This window comes from Theropithecus gelada, chromosome 5 (genome assembly GCF_003255815.1).
Source record: "Theropithecus gelada isolate Dixy chromosome 5, Tgel_1.0, whole genome shotgun sequence".
In the NCBI taxonomy this organism is placed as follows: domain Eukaryota; kingdom Metazoa; phylum Chordata; class Mammalia; order Primates; family Cercopithecidae; genus Theropithecus; species Theropithecus gelada.
In genome coordinates this window covers 41,538,448-41,558,688 of record NC_037672.1, presented here as the reverse complement: position 1 = coordinate 41,558,688, position 20,241 = coordinate 41,538,448, and the positions used below count along the sequence as shown (strand labels likewise).

The following is a 20,241-nucleotide window of genomic DNA, read 5'->3' as shown; positions in this document are numbered from 1 at the left end:
TGTTGACATTTTTTGCAGTAAAACTTTATGACTAGGATTTATTTCCAAGAAGCTTAAGACATTTCCAACTGTATTTAATTATATATTCCTTTTCTTCCTAGCTGGGGCAGGAAGAAAGATATGAATTGCTCAATGTCTTGGAGTTTACCAGGTAAAACATCTGCTCAGTTATTTGTATGGATAAGATAATTTTATATCCATTTTTATTTTTCCCTTTCGAATAACTAGAAGGTATGCTTTGTTTTTATTTGACTAAATTTGTTTAGACAAAATATTAAATCAAAATCTTTAGTACATTTTTTATTCTCATTATCTGTAGATAAATCACAAACCACTTTCTTCAGAGTATTACAATGTGTGACCACTGGTAGCAGTTTTAAAGTGTTTTTGAAAGTTGATCTCATGGAGGTAGAGAGTAGAATGATAGATACCAGGTGATGGGAAGGATGTGTGGGTGGGAGGGGAAGGGATAAAGAGAGGTTGGTTAATGGGTATGAACATACAGTTATGTTGAAGAATTAAATTCTGATGTTCGATAATAAAATAGGGTAACTATAGTTAACAACAATGTGTTGTGTATTTCAAAATAGCTAGAAGAGAGGACTTAAAATGTTCCCAGACGTACAAGTAATAAATACTCAAGATCATGCATATTCCAAACACCCTGATGTGATCATTATAAATTCTATGCATCTAACAGAATATCACATATACCCCATAAATATGTACAAATACTATGTATCAATTTTCAAATTTAGAAAAAGAAATCTTTTTGAAGTGTAACTGCCTGATTCACAAGCCCAGGGTATATGGCCAGGCGTCTTGTGGCTGCTGATCTGGAAACACAGTTATGTTTAGAGGCATCAGATTTATGTGGGGTAGAGATGAGTCAGGGTCAGGAAGCCAGCATTCTAATTATATGCTCATTATATCTAATTGTCTTCAGGATTTGGGAAACCATATTCGTGTCTCTGTTAAGTATAAGACCAGTTACCATATATTAGGAAAGAATAGAAAGCAAAGTGATTGTCCTACTTATTTTATTTCTTAAGGTCGAATAATAGATCCCTTCAGTTATAATCAGTGATAAATCTATGAGTGTTCAGCCTTTTACTCCCACATGACGATGTAACCTGCTTACCTGCATTCTTGAGGCAGAGAGGCCCTTGCTGCAGGGTCTTTAAAGACTACATCACCATTCACAGGACACTTCACAGAATTAAGGCCATGAGGAAGCAATGCTGTTGTTCAAGGAAATAAGTGTCCATCATTTTTCTTGAACTTTCTTCTGCATAAGGCAAACTCGTACATTGCTTAGGAAAGGCATTTCTCTTTCTATGCAAACTTTGGTTGCTTCTTGATTGGGAGTGACCACATGCCAGTGGTTAATAACAAAAATAATGGGGTCTGTCTGACTTATTATTTAAAGTTTTTTTTAACTTATATGCTCTGAAAAGTCCAAAGAAGACGAATACATTGAATAAACCGAATGGAGTATTTTCAAAGTGCACCCCTCATCTCTTTCTTTTCATGTCAAAGTGATTGTTTTTCCCAAGCTTGTTTGTGTTATATCTGTAGACTGTCATTAAGTAGTCTATTAACTGCCATTTAGATACGTTTTTTAAACCACACTTAGCACTATGCTAGGTGATGAGTGCCATGAAGAAAAAAATAAAGCAGGGTTGGGAGTTTCTGTTCTTTCAGGATTCACTGATGAAGATGGGTTTAAGAATTAACATGAGAAAAGTGAATATGATGCTGTTAAAATAGTCCCTATGAAAGACATTTGTGGTTTAGACTAGGATGATGGTAGTGAAAATAAAAGGAAGTTAATAGAATTCATGTACCTTGTAGAGGAATATCTGAGGGACTTTGTGAGGGATTGGCGGTGGAAGGCGAAAAGAGGAAGGCGTTAGGTTCTCTGGCATGAACAACTGGGTAGATAGAGGTACCATTTACACAGATGGCAGAAGTGGGAATAGCAGTAGATGTGGAGGTTGAAATGTTTACAGTTTTAGGTTTTAGATGCCTGTGAGACGTACAAACGGAGGTGTCAGGTAAGCAGTTGAATATAAGGGCCTGAAACAAGTCTATAGCTGAAAGAGCAATTTGGCAGTCAGTGGTTGGTAAGTGGTATTTGAAGTCATAAAACTGAATGGGATCTCCTGAAGAGAAATATAAAATGAGGGGAAAATGGAAGGCTGATGATTAAGCCATGAGGGTAAGGGTTGATTAGAAAAAGAGGAATCAGCAAAAGAGACAACCTTGTTAAAGATGTAGAGGACAGCGAGAGGGTCATAGCACAGAGCCAGGAGAACAGGGTTCAAGGAGAGAGTGGTCATCTGTGTCGGAGACTGCTGCAAGGTTAGGTAAGAAGTTTGAGAAGTATTTGTTGAATGTAGCTATTCATTGGAATGGCAAGGAGAGAAGAACAAGGAGAAGACTGAACAAGGGAATGAAGCGGGTAGATGAGTGAAGACACTGTATGTAGTGATGGTTTAGAGAAGGTGAAATGTGAAAGAGTTGAAAAGGGATGTGGCTTAATGGAGGGGTGGTTGCATTGGGTGAGTTTTGTAGGGGAGAGAACAGAGTATGCTTAAATGCTTATGAACAGGATCCTTACAAAAGGAGAAGAGGCAGATTCAGGGGAGAACAGCATAACCTTTGGACCGAGGTTACCGAGAAAGTGAGAGGAGGTTCACAGACATGTGGAAGGAAGGCCTCTGATAGGAGGAAAATGTTTCTTCCATCATTTCAGGAAAAAAGATGGAGGGGATGGTGCACACATAGATATGCACATTTTAATGGCAGAAAGAAAAGGGATTTATTCCCACCCCCAAAACAGAGACAGAGTGTCACTCTGTTGCCCAGGCTATAGTGCAGTGGCGCAATCTCAACTCACTGCAACCTCCGCCTCCCAGATTCAAGCTATTCTCGTGCCTCAGCCTCTTAAGTAGCTGGGATCACAGGTGCACATTACCACGCCTGGCTAATTTTTGTATTTCTAGTAGAGATAGGGTTTCACCATGTTGGCCAGGCTGGTCTCAAACTCCTGACCTCAAATGATCCCCCTGCGTCAGCCTCCCAAAGAGCTGGGATTATAGGCGTGAACCACCATACCCAGCCAAAAAGAGATTTCTTTTTTTTTTTTTCTTTTTTTTTTTTTTTTTGAGACGGAGTCTCTCTCTGTCACCCAGGCTGGAGTGCAGTGGCCGGATCTCAGCTCACTGCAAGCTCCGCCTCCCAGGTTTACACCATTCTCCTGCCTCAGCCTCCCGAGTAGCTGGGACTACCAAAAAGGGATTTCTTATCTGAGGTTTTCATCAAGGTGAATTTTTTCAAGGTTTTGGAATGAGGAGGGAGCATGAGAGACTTGGAGAATGGAGAAGGTGTGCTGTAGCCCTGCACAGCGCGAGAGAGGAAGCTTGTTGGAATGTGATGGGTTACTGGGCAGTAAGGAGCACCCAGTTGGTGTTGTATATCATGTATTTGCTAATCCGTATGGCCGTATAACTCCTTCAGCAACATCTACTTACTTTGATGTACCACAAAAGAGAGTTCTCATTCACCCAGTATTTGGAGGTTTCACCAGGAAAAGAGAAGAGCAAGAAGTTGATAAGTTTGGGACCACATTATCAAAGCTGGAGTAAAAGAGGCATGAATCAGGAAGGGCTAATGTAGAATGTATAGGTGTCATTACAAAGGAGGCCCAATTAAATGTATTCCTGATGTACAGGGATAGAGATTGGGGTAGTAATACGAGGAGCATTATGGATGAAGAAAGAGGGAACTTAAATATTTCTTTTTTCTTTTTTTTTTTTTTTTTTGAGACAGAGTCTCACTGTGTCACCCAGGCTGGAGTGCAGTGGCACTATCTCAGCTCACTGCAACCTCCGCCTCCCAGGTTCAAGCGATTCTCCTGCCTCAGCCTCCTGAGTAGCTGGGATTACAGGCACGCGACACCAGGCCTGGCTAATTTTTGTATTTTTCATAGAGACAGGGTGTCACCATGTTGGTCAGGCTGGGCTTTAACTCCTGACCTCGTGATCCGCCTGCCTCACCCTCCCAAAGTGCTGGAATTACAGGCGTGAGCCACCGTGCCCAGCTGGGAACTTAAATATTTCTAAATACCTCTGAAAGAAACTCCTGACTGTACGCTATGATACCATAACTGACTGCTGCTGTATATTGAACTCACCTCAGTTTTTTAGCAGGTAAAACAAATAGATACATTTGAGTAGTCCTTTTCTGCCCTCCGTTCTGAGGAGGATGCTTATACACTCATGGTCCAAATGAGTCCTATCCTTTGTAATGCTGTCCCAGTTTCTTCCATTCACTGTTATTCGCTCTCTCTTTTTACGAATGCTTTGGAAGATGTACATTTGACAGACAGTTCTTTTTAACCGATGTCACCAACACAGTATTAAAATGTTTGTGCTCATTAGCTTAATTTTGCTGCATAAATCAGGTTTTTAGCATGACGCCAGTGGTTTGCTAGTCATCATTGAAGAACAATAGCTGTGAATGCTTAAGTTGTTTTTTAAAGTACTAGTATTTGCCTTCTTGTGTGATGGGGTGTCACTGATTATCATTTCTATTTTTAATAAAAATTGATTTGTATTGATATTTCTATTTTTAATAAAAATATAACATAATTTATCCTTTAAGAAACCAACTTAAATATTTTTCACATCCGAAAACCTTGAACTAGGACTTTACTCTGGTGGGTATGAGCTCTTGCAGGTTTCTTAGGAACTGTTTTGTCAACTATTCCACTAGAACAGTAGATGGTACCCTGGTGCCTTAAAAAGCATAATGTCTTAAAAAGCATAAAAAATGCCTTAAAAAGCGTAAAGCACCTTTTACAGGTGCCCAACTGTTCACCCAGGGGATAGTTTGTGTATGTGGAAGGTTAGGCCTCATGATTTTGTCAGATTTATTTTTTTTACTGTGAATATTAAATATGTGAGGCATGACAAACATATAGATGCATCTCCTTGGTACAATGACACATTATGCAAAACCTCTTTGTTTCAGTGCTAGAAAAAGAATGTCAGTGATTGTTCGCACTCCATCTGGGAAGTTACGACTCTACTGCAAAGGAGCTGTAAGTTTTTATTTTTATTTTTTACAGTTTTGATTTATGATGGTTTATAATGTACATGTTAGGTGGCATTCTATGGAAATGTAACACAGATATTTAACATAAAGTTGCTGACATACACTTTTGTTGGTGTTTTATAGTAATAGTGTTCAGCCTCTTCTGGTGAAATGTGGAATTCCTTCTGGGTAAATTTGGTGCTTTGAAAAAATTTGGCCTAGGTTATTTTTATAATTCAATTTTTGATACATAATATTTGAGGTTTATACTATATAAACTGTTAGAAGACAGTTAAATACAGAAAATTTTAAAAATTGTATTAGAATGTGATTCTAGTTTGAATCTAATTTTTTAAAGAACATAGAAATGGGAGAAAATTAGATCACAGTTACTACGATAATTATGTGATTAGTTTGTCTTGCATTGTTTTAATTATAACAATTTCTGACTTGACTTTGGTATACTGGCAGCTTATGTTGACAGAAATAGTAATATGTTATTCTAACTGAATTTTTCAAGTTAAATATATTTATACTCATGGGAAAATGAGAAATCTTACCAGGGCCCTTTTTTTTATTGAGATGAGTCAGTGTTTTCCTTCTGAACTGTTCTTTCCAGTTACCTAGTTTATAAACTTCCCAACTTGAAACATTCCTATTTTAAATAGAATCAACAACTTTGCTTTATCGCATAGAAACTTGGAAACTGAACTTAAGCTCAAGCCTATTATTTAAAATCATTTTGAAAATGTTAAATGCCTTGGTTTAAAGACAATGAAATGCAGTTTTTGAATGCCTTGATTTTAAAACATTTTGGTAGAATTATTTCATGATGTCTCATGAATTTAGTTTTAGAATTCCTTTGATTTTGTGTTCTCATCGATTAAAACACCTAACATTTATTCATTATATGCATTCTACCATCACAGTTTGAATTGGATTTTGGAGATAGGAAGATAAGACCTAACATTTTTCAGGAGCTTAGACTAGTCAGAGAAATATTAAATAAAAAGAAGATTAGGATACAATTTTAAAGTGTGCTGTAAAGGTCTTCCACATTCCAAGAGTAATATTCGTGATAAGGGAATAAAGAGAGCCTTTAACACATACACACCATGGAATACGATGCAGCCATAAAAAAGGATGAGTTCGTGTCCTTTGCAGGGACATGGATGAAGCTGGAAACCATCATTCTCAGCAAAATATCACAAGGACAGAAAACCAAACACCACATGTTCTCACTCATAAGTGGGAGTTGAACAATGAGGACACATGGATGCAGGAAGAGGAACATCACACACTGGGACCTGTTGTGGGGTAGGAGGCTGGGGGAGGGATAGCATTAGGAGAAATATCTAATGTAAATGATAAGTTGATGGGAGCAGCAAACCAACCTGGCACATGTATACCTATGTAACAGACCTGCATGTTGTGTACATGTATCCTAGAACTTAAAATATAATAATAAAATAAATATATTTTTTTAAAAAAGACCTTTAAGACCTTCCACTTTAAATAGTTGATAAATGTCCAGTTTACAAAACCCAAATCACATCCTTCCTTGTATAGTTCAGAATCATCTTCTACCTAGAAACTTGTTTGAGGAGTTAAAGCTTTGAATAAAAAATAAAAATATTGGACTTCCATTTTTAATAATCATAGAATTAGCTTGCATGTATTTTTGCTGTTCTGAAAAAAAAATTAATGTATTTTATGTAGACTTTATTTTTATAGCAGTTTTAAGTTCCCAGCAAAATTCAGCAGAAGATAGAGTTCACGTATGTGCCCTGCCATCACACACATACCTAGCCTCCCCATTATCAACATCCCCTACCAGAGTAGTACATTTGTAACAATCCATGATCTACACTGACACATCATTATCACCCAAACCCTAGACTGTACACGAGGGTTCACTCTTGGTATTGTAAATTCTATAGGTTTGGATAAATGTGTAGTGACATGTATCCACCATTATGGTATCATATACAGTATTTTCATTGCCCTACAAATCCCCTGTGCCCTGCCTAGACATTTATCTCTTCCCTCAAGGCCCTGGCAACCACTGTTGCTTTTACTGTCCCCACTGTTCCTTTTACTGCCTTTTCCAGAATGTCATATAGTTAGAATGATATGGTATATAGCCTTTCTGGAATGGCCTCTTTCACTTAGTAATATTCATTTAAGGTTCCTCCGTGTCTTTTCACAGCTTGAGAGCTTTCTTTTCAGCAGTGAAGAATCCATTGTCTGGATGTGCCACAGTTCATCCATTCACCTGCTGAAGGACATCTTGGTCTCTTTCCAATTTTGGCAATTATATGAATAAAGCTACTACTGTAAACAGGCATGTGCATGTTTTTGTGTAAACATGGGTTTTCATCTCATTTGGGTAAATACCAAGGAGAATAATTGCAAGATCTTACAGTAAGAGTATGTTTCATTTTGTAAGAAATGGACAAACTGTCTTCCAAGTGGCTATACCATTTTGCATTCCCATTAGCAGTTAATGAGCGCTTTTGTTGCTCCACATCTTCACCCAGATTTGATGTTGTCAGTGTTCTGGATTTGGGCTATTCTAATAGATGTGTATTTTATTGTTGGCTTAATTTCCAATTCCCTGATATATGATGTTGAACATTTTTTCATATGCTTATTTAACATCTATATGTCTTCTGTGATGAGGTGTCTTCAGATCTTTTGCCCATTGTTAAATTGGTTCTTCATTTTCTTGTAGTTACTTTGTTACTGCTTAATTTTCTTTATTCATTTATTTATTAATTTTTAGAGACAGGGTCTCACTTTGTCCACCCAGGCTGGAGGGCAGTGATGTGATCATAGCACATTATAACCTATAACCTCAGATCCCTGGGCTCAACTGATCCTCCTGTCTCAGTTTTGTTTTTATTACTTGTACAAATTTATGGGGTACATGAGAAATTGTTACATGTATATAATGCAGAGTGATCAAGCCAGGATACTTAGAGTGTCCATCAGCTTAGTACAATACATTTTTTGTGGAGTATAGTCACCCTACTCTGCTATCAAACATTGAATTGATTCCTTCTATCACACGGTATGTTTGTACTCTATAACCCAGTCCTCTTTATCCTCCCTCCCTCCTTCCTTCTCCCTCTGTCTCACCCTTCCCTGTTGGTGTTTGTACTCTCTACCTCTATGTGATCATATTTTTTTAGCTCTCATATGTAAGTGAGACTGTGCAATGTTTGTCATTTTGTGCCTGGCATATTTCACTTGATAATGACCTCCAGTTTCATCTGTGATGCTGCAGATGACATGATGTCATTATTCTTCATGGCTGAATAGTATACCATTGTGTGTATATACACTTTTTTTTTTATCTGTTGGTCTGTTGATGGACACAAGTTAATTCCATATCTTTGCTATCGTGAATAGCGCTGCAATAAACATGTGAGTGCAGATATCCCTTTGATCACTGATTTTTTTTTCCTTTGGGTACATACCCAGTAGTGGGATTGCTGGATTGAATGGTAATTCTAGTTTTTTTGAGAACTCCCTATACTGTTTTCCATAGTGGCTGTACTAGTTTACATTCCCACCAACAATATGTAAGAGGTCCTTTCTCTCCACATCCTTGCCTACATCAGTTATTTGTTGTCTTTTTGACAATAGCCATTCTGACTGGGGTAAGATACATCTCATTGTGGTTTTGATTTGCCTCTGATTACTACTGATGTTGATCATTTTTTCATATACTTGTTGACCATTTGTATGTCTTCTTTTGAGAACTACTTACTCATGTCCTTTGCCCACTTTTTAAGGGAATTATTTGTTTCTTGTATATTCTGGCTATTAGTCTTTTTTAGGGTGAATAGTTTGCAGATATATTTTCTTCTGTTCAACAGATTCTCTTCACTCTGTTGTTTCTTTTGCTGTGCTTTTTAGTTTAATATAGTCCCATTTGTGAATTTTTGTTTTTGTTGCCTGTGTTTTCAAGATCTTGGTCATACATTTTTTGCCTAAACTAATGCCCAGGATAGTTTTCCCTAGGTTTTCTTCTAGTATTTTTATAAGTTTGAGTCTTATGTTGGCCATAAGTATTTGACTTTATTACTGGGCTCTTCATTCTCTTCCGCTGGTCTATATGCCTATTTTTATACCATTACCATGCCGTTTTGGTGACTATGGCCTTATATAATATTATAGTTTGAGGTCAGGTTATGTGATGCTTCCAGATTTGTTGTTTTTGCTTAGTCTTGCTTTGGCTTTGCAGGCTTTTTTGGGTTCCATACAAAATTTAGGATTATTTTTTCTAATTGTGAAGAATGGTGGTGATATTTTTATGGGAATTGCATTGAATTAGTAGATTGCTTTTAGCAGTAGGTCCTTTTTACAACATTGATTGTACCCATCCATGAGCATGGGATGTGTTTCCATCTGTTTGTGTCGTCTATGATTTCTTTCAGCAGTGTTTTGTAGTTTTCCTTGTAGAAGTCTTTCACCTCCTTGGTCAGGTATATTCCTAAGTATTTTAATTTTTTTGCAGCTCTTGTAAAAGGTGTTGGGTTCTTGATTGATTCTCAGCTTGGTCACTGTTGGTGTATAGCAGAGCTACTGATTTGTGTGCATTAACTTTGTATCCTGAAACTTTGCTGAATTCATTTACCAGTTCTAGGAGCTTTTTGGAGGAGTTTTTAGGGTTTTTAGGTATATGATCGTGTTATCCACAAACAACGACAGTTTGACTTCCTCTTTACCAATTTGGATTCTCTGTATTTCTTTCTCTTATCTGATTGCTCTGGCTAGAACTTCCGTATTATGTTGAATAAAAGTGGTGAAAGTGAGCATCTTTGTCTTCTTCCAGTTCTCAGGGGAATGCTTTCAACTTTTTGCCATTCAGCATAATGTTGAGTGTGGGTTTGTCATAGATGGTTTTTATTACCTTAAGGTATGTCTCTTCTATGTCGATATTGTTGAGGGTTTTAATCATAAAGGGATGCTGGGTTTTGTCAAATGCCTTTTCTGCATCTATTGAGATGATCATGTGGTTTGTTTTTTTTTTTAATTCTGTTTATGTGGTGTATCACATTTATTGACTTGCAGATGTTAAACCATCTCTGCATCCCTAATACGAAACCCACTTGATCCTGGTGGATTATCTTTTTGATATGCTGCTGGAGTCAGCAAGTTTTGTTGAGGATTTTTGTAGGTATGTTCATCAGGGATATTGGTCTGTAGTTTCTTTTCGTTATACCCTTTCCTGGTTTTGGTATTAGGGTGATACTGGCTTCATAGAATGACTTTGAAAGGATTCCCTCTTTCTCTATCTTTGGAATAGTGTCAATAGGGTTGGTACCAATTCTTCTTTGAATGTCTGATAGAATTCAGCTGGGAATTCGTCTGGTCCTGGATCTTTTTTGTTGGTAACTTTTTAATTACCATTTCAATCTTGCTGCTGATCTGTTCAGAGATTCTATATCTTCCTGGTTTAATCTTGGAGAGTTGTATATTTCCAGGAATTTACCCATCTCCTCTGGGTTTTTTAGTTTATGCACATATAAGTGTTCACAGTAGCCTTGAATGATCTTTTGTACTTTGGTCGTGTTGGTTATATTATAATATCTCCTGTTTTGTTTCTAATTGTGTTTATTTGGAGCTTCTCTCTTATTTTCTTGGTTAATCTCACTAATAGTCTATCAAAGAACCAACTTTTTGTTTAATTTATACTTTGTATTTTTTTGTTGTTGTTTCTATTTCATTTAGTTCTGCTCTGATCTTGGTAATTTATTCTGCTGGGTTTCGGGTTGGTTTGTTCTTGTTCCCCTGGTTCCTTGACATGTGACCTTAGATTGTCTATTTGTACTCTTTCAGACTTTTTGATGTAGACATTTAGTGCTATGAACCTTCCCCTTAGCACTGCTTGTGCTGTATCCCAGAGGTTTTTTTTTTCTTTTTTCTTTTTTATTATTATTATACTTTAAGTTCTAGGGTACATGTGCATAATGTGCAGGTTTGTTACATATGTATACTTGTGCCATGTTGCTGTGCTGCACCCATCAACTCGTCAGCACCCAACTACGTGGCTCCAGTGGCGCAATCGGTTAGCGTGCGGTACTTATCCCAGAGGTTTTGATAGTTTGTGTCACTGTTACTCAGTTCAAATAATTTTTTAATTTCCATCTTGGTTTCATTGTTGACCCAATGATCATTCAGGAGCAGGTTATTTAATTTTCATGTATTTGCATGGTTTTGAGGTTTCCTTTTGGAGTTGATTTCCAATTTGATTTCACTGTGGTCTAAGATAGTACTTGCTATAATTTCGAATTTCTTAAATTTGTTGAGACTTGTTTTGCGGCCTATTATATGGTTGTCTTGGAGAATGTTCCATGTGCTGATGAATAGAATGTATATTCAGCATTTGTTGGGTACAATGTTCTGTAAATATCTGTTAAGTCCATTTGTTCTAGAGTATAATTTACATCCTTTGTTTCTTTGTTGACTTTCTGTCTTGACCTGTCTGGTGCTGTCATTGGGGTATTTGAAGTCCCCCACTATTATTGTGCTGCTGTCTATCTCCTTTCATAAGTCTAGTACTAATTGTTTTATAAATGTGGGAGCTCCAGTGTTAAATGCATATATATTTAGGATTGTAATATTTCCTGTTGAACTAGTCCTTTTATTATATAATGTCCCTCTTTGTCGTTGACTGCTGTTGCTTTATGTTTGTTTTGTCTAGTATAAGAATAGCTACTCCTGCTTGCTTTTGGTGTCCATTTGCATAGAATATCTTTTTCCACCCCTTTACCTTAAGTTTTATGAGCCCTAATATGTCAGGTAAGTCTCTCAAAGACAGCAGATACTTGGTTGGTGAATTCTTATCCATTCTGCCATTCTGTATCTCTTAAGTGGAGCATTTAGGCCATTTACATTCAATGTTAGTATTGACATATGAGGTTCTATTCTATTCATCATACTATTTGTTGCCCAAATACTTTTTTTTTCCATCATGTTATTATTTTACAGGTCCTCAGAGATTTATGCTTTAAGGAAGTTCTATTTTGGTGTATTTCAAGGATTTGTTTCAAGATTTAGAGCTGCTTTTAGCAGTTCTTATAGTGCTGGCTTGGTAGTGGCAAATTCTCTGAGCATTTGTTTTCTGGAAAAGACGGTATCTTTCCTTCATTTATGAAGCTTAGTTTCACTGGATACAAAATTCTTGGCTGATAATTGTTTTGTTTGAGGCTAAAGGCAGGACCTCAGTCCCTTCTAACTTGTATGGTTTCTGCTGAGAAATCTGCTGTTAATCTGATAGGTTTTCGTTTATTGGTTACCTGATGTTTTTGCCTCATAGCTCTTAAGATTTTTTTCTTCATCTTGACTTTAGATAATCTGATGACTGTGTGCTGAGGTGGTGATCTTTTTGTGATGTATTTCTCAGGTGTTCTTTGAGCTTCTTGTATTTGGATGTCTAGATCTCTAGCAAGGCCAGGGAAGTTTTCCTCGATTATTCCTTCAAATATGTTTTCCAAACTTTTAGATTTCTCTTCCTTAGGAACACCAATTATTCTTAGGTTTGGTCGTTTAACACAATCCCAAACTTCTTGGAGGCTTTGTTCATTTTTTTTTAAATTCTTTTTTCTTTATCTTTGTCAGATTGGGATAAGTTAAAAGCCTTGTCTTTGAGCTCTGAAGTTCTTTCTTCTACTTGTTCAAATCTGTTGTTGAGACTTTCCATTTCTCTAAGTGTGGCCTTCATTTCCAGAAGTTGTTATTGTTTTTTATTTATGCCATCTGTTTCACTGGAGATTTTTCCATTCATATCCTGTATCATTTTTTGGATTTATTTAAGTTAGACTTCACCTTTCTCTGGTGCCTCATTGATTAGCTTAATAATTGATGTTCTGAATTCTGTTTTGGCAATTCAGTGATTTCTTCTTGAATTGGATCCATTGTGGTGACTTAGCATAATCTTTTGGGGTATTAAAAAACCTTGTTTTGTCATGTTACCAGAAATGTTTTTCTGTTTCCTTCTCATTTGGGTAGACTATGGCATAGGGAAGAGCTGGGGCTCAAGGGCAAATGTTTAGATTCTTTCAGCCCATGGAGTACTCCCTTGGTTTGGTGTTCTTCCCCTTCCTCTAGGGATGGGGCTTACTGAGAGCCAAACTGCAGTGATTGTTATTTCTCTTCTTGATCTAGCCACCCAGCAGAGATATCAGGCTCTGGGCTGGTCCTGGGAAGTGTCTGCACAGAGTCCTGTGATATGATCCATCTTCAGGTCTCTCAGCTGTGGATACCAGCACCTGCTTTGGTGGAGGTAGCAGGGGAGTGAAGTGGACTCGGAGAGGGTCCTTGGTTGTATTTTTGTTAAGTGAGCTGGTTTTTTTTTGGTTGGCCTCTAGCCAGGAGGTGGCACTTTCAAGAGCTCATCAGCTGCAGTAATATAGGGAGGATGCAAGCTTGCCCTAGGGTCAGGTAGTAGGTGAAGCCATAGAGCTCCCAAGAGATGTCCTTTGTCTTCAGCTACTAGGGTGGGTAGACAAAAACTATCAGGTAGGGGCAGAGTCAGGCATGTCTGAGCTGAGACTCTCCTTGGGTGGGACTTGCTGAGGCTGCTGTGGGGGATGGGGGTGCGGTTCCTAGGCCAATGGAGTAATGTTCCCAGGGGGATTATGGCTGCCTCTGCTGCATCACACACATCACCAGGGAAGTGGGGGAAAGCTGGCAGCCATAGGCCTTGACCCAGCACCCATGCAGCCTGCAGCCCAAAAGGCTGGTCTCACTCCCACCATGCACCCCCAACAGCACCAAGTTTATTTCTGAGCAGCCAGTGAGCAAGGCTGAGAACTTGCCCCCAGCTACAAGCTTCCTAGCTGAGAAAGCAAGCTGTGACTCACAGTTCCTCAGCTGTCCCATGAAACCCGCAGTGGCAGTCTACCTCCTTCAAAAAGTGTGGTTTCTCTCGGCTTTCCTGGTATGTTCATGTGGTAGTTCTTGGAGCAAAAGTTCATGTCACGCACGTCCGTGTGAAGAGAGTCCACCAAACAGGCTTTGTATGAGCAACAGACTGTTTATTTCACCTGGGTGCAGGCAGGCTGAGTCCAAAAAAGGAGTCAGCAAGGGTGGTGGGATTATCATTAGTTGTTATAGGTTTGGGATAGGCATACAAAGTATATTCTTAAGGGTGGGGGAGAATATTACAAAGTACCTTCTTAAGGGTGGGGGAGAATATATCGTATCAGTTAGGGTGGGGCAGGAACAAATCACAATGGTGGAATGTCATCAGTTAAGGCTATTTTCACTTCTTTTGTGGATCTTCAGTTGCCTTTGGCCATCTGGATGTATACGTGCAGGTCACAGGGGGTATGATGGCTTAGCTTGGGCTGAGAGGCCTGACATTCCTGTCTTCTTATATTAATAAGAAAAACAAAACAAAATAGTGGTGAAGTGTTGGGGCGGCAAAAATTTTTAGGGGTGGTATGGAGAGATAATGGGTGATGTTTCTCAGGGCTGCTTCGAATGGGATTAGGAGCAGCATGGGAACCTACAATGGGAGAGATTAAACTGAAGAAAGATTTTGAGGTAAGGGGTGATATTGTGGGGTTGTTAGAAAGAGCATTTGTCATTTGGAATTATTGGTGATGACCTGGATGCAGTTTTGTATGAATTGAGAAACTAAACAGAAGACACAAGGTCCAAATAAAAGAAGGAGAAAAATAGATATTAAAGGAGTACGAATTGGGAGTACCCAGCACATCCAATTAGTGTCCAAGGGGGTTCAACGTAATTATTTGCTTGGTTGACGAGTTTTTGGGCTCTATCCTTGAGTTTTTTAATGTTGTCATATACCAGGCCAGATTGATTTAGGTAAAAACAACACTCTTCATTTAAAAATATACAGATTCCTCCTTTTCAGCAGTGAGTAAATCGAGGCCTCAGCAATTTTGGAGGAAAGAGAAATGCAAAGCCAGCAATTGTTTGTTAAAGAAGGATTAGAAATGGCTGGAGTGAGTGAGTGAGATTGATAGTGTGGTGGAGATAGCTGGGGAGAGGTATAGGGAGGCTTAAGAACAGGAACGAAAATAAGAGTGAATATAAAAGTAAAGAATAGGACTTCATCAGGGTGAAAGTATTGGAGTGTACCCTAGCAAAGATCATCTGTCCACTCCAAGAGGGAGTCAAGAGTGGCAGATTGGGGATAGAGTTTCACAGTGGAAAGGAAATGAGAGGTTTTAAGAGGCGGGCTAACAGCTTGTAACCTACATGGAAGAGGTTATCAAATGATGACAGAATAGAATGGGCCTGTGAGGCTGGAAGATTTTTTTTTTTTTTTTTTTTTTTTTTTTTTTGGTCTAAGAACCGTATGCCTTGAGTGGAGAGGGATTGATAGGTGGAAACTTCAGTGGGAGAGTAAATAGGAGTGACCAATGAGAAGGAGAAAAACTGGCCACGAGGGACAGAAGTTGGGACGCTAGCTGCTTCTTTAGCTACCTTGTCAGCATAAGCGCCCTCAGCGATGGGATCTGATGCCTTTTGATGGCCCTTACAGTAAATGACTCCAGCTTCCTTTGGAAGTAAAGCAGCTTCAAGAAGAGTTTTTATTAAAGAGTCATTAATGATGGAGGACCCTTACATAGTGAGGAAATTTCTTTCTGCCCATGTAACAGCATGGTGGTGCAGGATATGGAAGGCATATTTAGACACAGTATAAATATTGATGTGTATTCCCTTTACAAGAGTGAGGGCCAGAGTTAAGGCAATGAGTTTGGCTTGCTGAGATAGTAGAGGGGGGCAGACCAGTAGCCTCAGTGATAGATGTGGAAGATACTGTAGCATAGCCTGCCTTTGCTGTTGAGTAGAAATTAGGCCTGGTGGAGCTGCCATCAATAAACCAAGTGTGATCAGGGTGAGGAACATGAAAGAAGGAAATATGGGGAAATGGTGTGAATGCCAGGTGGATCAGAGAGATAACAGTCATGGGGGTCAGGCATGGTATCTGGAATAATGTGGGGGGCCAGATTGAAGTCTGGGCCAGGAACAATGATAACTGTGGGAGACTCAACAAAGAGTGAGTACAACTAAAGGAACAGGGGAGCAGAAGGTATACGTGTCAGGTGTGAGGAAGAAAATAGATTTTGGAAGTTATGAGAACTGTAGAGAGTGAGTTGAGCATAGTTTGTGATTTTGAGGGCCTCTAAAAGTATTAGGGCAGTGGTGGCCGCCGCATGGAGACATGATGGCCAGCCTAAAACAGTAAGGTCAAGTTGTTTGGACAGAAAGGCTACAGAGCACAGTCCTGGTCCTTGTGTAAGAATTCCAGCTGCACAGCCCTGCACTTCAGCTGTGTGTGATGAAAAGTATTGGGATGAGTCAGGGAGAGCTAGTGCGGGAGCAGTCTCTAAAGCTGTCTTCAAGGAACAGAAAGTGGAGTGGGGAGAGGATTTACGATCTGTGGGGTCCTAGGTTTCCTTTTGTGAGTTTATATAATGCTTTTGTTAGGATGGCAAAACCAGGTATCCAACCATGCCTAGGAAGGAAAGGAATTGTTGTTTTGTAGAAGGGGTTGGAGTTTGAGAGTTTAGTCAGACATGATTGCCAGGGAGAGCACATGTGTTTTTATGAAAAATTATGCTGAAGTAGGTAATGGATGGAGAAGAAATGTGAGCTTTGGAAGGGGATACCCAATATCCCTTGGAAAATAAATGTTGAAGGAGCAGAAGGGTGTCTTGTTGAGAAGATTCAAAGGAGGAGCTACAAAGTAGAAGGTCATCAATATATTGAATACGGTGAGAAGCGGAGGGGAGGAAATAAAGTAAATCTTGAGAAAGAGCTTGGCTGAAGTAATGAGGGCTGTCTCTGAAGCCTTGCGGCAGTACAGTTCAGGTAAGCTGCTGGAACTGATGGGTGTCAGGGTCAGTCCCCAGGTAAAAGCAAACAGAGGCTGGGATGAGGGGTGTAGAGGAACAGCGAAAAAAGCATCTTTAAGATCAAGAATGGAATAGTGTGTGGTGGAGGAAGGTATTGAGGACAATAGAGTGTATGGGTTGGACACCACAGGGTGGATAGGCAAAACAATTTGGTTGGTAAGGCACAGATCCTGAACTAACGTGTAAGACTTGTCCGGTTTTTGAACAGGTAAAATGGGAGAATTGTAAGGAGAGTTTATAGGTTTTAGAAGCCTATGCTGTAGCAGGCAAGTGATAACAGGCTTTAATCCCCTTAAAGCTGTTGTGGAATGGGATACTGGCATTGAGTAGAATAAGGGTGATTAGGTTTTAATGGGATAGTAATGGATGTGTGATCGGTTGCCAGGGAGGAAGTGAAGGTGTCCCATACTTGTGGGTTAAGGTGGGGGCATACGAGAGGAAGATGCGAGGGAGGCTTTGGGTTGGGAAGAAGGGTGGCATTGAGATGTGGCTGTAGTCCAGGAATAATCAGGAAAGCAGATAATTTGGTTAAAATGTCTCAGCCTAATAAGGGAACTGGGCAGGTGGGGATAACTAAAAAAAGAGTGCATAAAAGAAAGTTGTCCTAGTTGGCACCAGAGTGGGGGAGTTTTAAGGGGTTTTGAAGCTTTGTTGTCAATACCCACAACAGTTATGGGGGCAAGAGAAACAGGCCCTTGAAGGTAATGTGGAGTGGGTAGCCCCCGTATCAATTAAACAGGGGATGGACTTACCCTCCACTGTAAGAGTTACCCAAAGCTTGGCGTCCATGATGGTCCAGGAGGCTTCCAAAGCGATCAGGCAGCATCAGTCTTCAACTGCTAAGCCAAGGAGATCTGGGAAGGAGTCAGCCAAGGAACGTTGGGTTTGGGCTCCAGGGGCTTTAGGAGTGGCAGCAATGTGAGTCAGACAGTCCAGCCTCCAGTGGGGGCCCGCACAGACAGGGCACAGCTTAGGAGGAATCCCAGGCTGTGGGCATTCTGAGACCCAGTGGCCAGGCTTTTGGCATTTGCAGCAAGGTGCACGAGGATGTTTTGAAGGAGCCCCGGCTTGGATGTTCTGAAGTTTTTGTATGCTGGAGACATAGTTGTGGGTTGTCTTACAGCAGAGGCAAGTAGCTGTAACTCAGAAGTGCATTGCTGTCTGGCTACCTCCTCTCTATTGTACACCTTGAAGGCGAGGTTGATTAATTCCTGTTGTGGGGTTTGAGGACTGGATTCCAATTTTTGAAGCTTTTTTCTAATGTCAGGTGCTGACTGTGTGATAAAATGCATATTAAGGTGGCCTTCTGGCCCCTCTGGGTCCAGGGCGGTAAAGCATCTAAGGGTTGTTGCCAAATGTGCCATGAACTGGGCTGGGTTTTTATATTTAATTAAAAAGAGCCTAAATGCTAACTGATTTGGGAGAGGTCACATAAAGAAAAAAGGAGCATTAACCTTGACTATGCCTTTAGCTCCTGTCACCTCTTTAAGAGGAAATTGTTGGGCAGGTTGGGGAGGGCTAGTCGCAGAATGAAACTGTAAGCCAGACTGGGTGTGAGGAGGGGAGGTGATAGAAAGATTATAAGGTGGGGGAGCAGAGGCTGAGGAAGAATTGGGACCTGGCTCAGCCTGGCAAGGAGCAGCCTAGGGAGAAAGGGAGAGGTCAGATGAGTCCGTAGAAAAGAAGGATTCAAAGAACTCAGAGCTTGGGGTGGAGACTGAAGGAACAGACAGGAGAGAAAGAAGGAAGATTTGGGGTGAGTCGCATTGGGAGCAGAGACTAGGGAGGGACCAATGTGTAGCAGAATACCTGGACATCAGGTACCTCAGACCAGTTGCCCATTTTTTGACAAAAACTATGTAGATCTTGTAGGATAGACAAATCGAAAGTGCCATTCTCTGGCCTCTTGGAACTACTGTCAAGTTTGTATTGGGGCCAAGCAGTATTGCAGAAGAAAATTAGGCAGTTAAGTTTTAGGTCAGGTGTGAGTTGATAAGGTTTTAAGTTCTTGAGAACACAGCCTAAGGAACAAGAAGGGGGAATGGAGGGTGGAAGGTTGCCCATAGGGAAGGAGGTAAACTTAAAGAGAAAGGTAGAGACACAGAGAAGGCAGGTGGGGAGCAGCCAAAGCAGGCATCCCTGCAATTGACTTGCCACCAAGGGAATGTGGGTGAATGACCAAGGCAGGCATCCCTGCAGTGATCAGACACCAATGTAATGTGGGTGAATAATCAGGCAGGTGTCCCCACAGTGATTAAACACCAAGGGAAGGCTGTCTTCCCGAGTCCGTGACCGGCCCCGGAGTTTTGGGTCCACGGATAAAGTGTGTCTCCTTTGTCTCTGCTAGAGAAGAAAAAGAACTGGAATTGGAAGGACAGGGAGATTGAAGGGTAGCGAGAGAGACTGGAGAAGAGTGAAAAGACCACTTACCTGATTTGAAATTGGTGAGATGTTCCTTGGGCTGGTTGGTCTGAGGACCTGAGGTCATAGGAGGATCTCCTCATGGAGTGAGGGCAAGGACAGGGGACCAGTCTCCCAAAGGAGTTCTCCTGTCCTGGGTCTTCGGCACCAAATGTCACACGCATCCGTGTGAAGAGAGTCCACCAAATAGGCTTTGTGTGAGCAACAAGGCTATTTATTTCACCTGGGTGCAGGCGGGCTGAGTCCGAAAAAGGAGTCAGCAGACGGTGGTGGGATTATCATTAGTTCTTATAGTTTTGGGATAGACATACAAAGTACATTCTTAAGGGCGGGGGAGAATATTATGAAGTACCTTCTTAAGGGTGGGGCAGAATATATCGTCTCAGAGTGGGGCAGAAACAAATCACAATGGTAGAATGTCATCAGTTAAGGCTATTTTCACTTCTTTTGTGAATCTTCAGTTGCTTCAGGCCATCTGGATATATATGTGCAGGTCACAGGGGATATGATGGCTTAGCTTGGGCTCAGAGGCCTGACAGTTCACAATATGAGTCTCCACACTGCTTCATCCATCTGAGTGGGAGTTGCAAGTTAGTCCTGCCTCCTATCCGCCATTTTCAGCATTGGTATTTTGATAGGGATTGCATTGAATCTATAGATTGCTTTGGGCAATATGGTCATTTTAGTGATATTATTCCAGTCCAGTAGGGCATGGGATGTTTTCCATTTTTTTGTGTGTCACCTTCAATTTCTTTTCTTTTCTTTTTTTTTTTTTTTTTTTTTTTTTTTTTTTTTTTTTGTTTTTGTGGTTTTT

At 40.1% G+C, this 20,241-nt stretch overlaps 1 protein-coding gene across 2 annotated transcripts in view; it reads left to right on the top strand.

Annotated features, from left to right (window-relative positions):
• ATP8A1 (ATPase phospholipid transporting 8A1) overlaps positions 1 to 20,241 on the top strand; it is a 268,521-nt gene that overhangs the window by 118,160 nt on the left and 130,120 nt on the right. For both annotated transcript variants that reach the window (XM_025386297.1, XM_025386299.1), the window contains 2 exons: positions 102 to 151; positions 5,038 to 5,107. In XM_025386297.1, the coding sequence (XP_025242082.1) occupies positions 102 to 151; positions 5,038 to 5,107 (120 nt within the window). The remainder of the gene's footprint in view (positions 1 to 101; positions 152 to 5,037; positions 5,108 to 20,241) is intronic.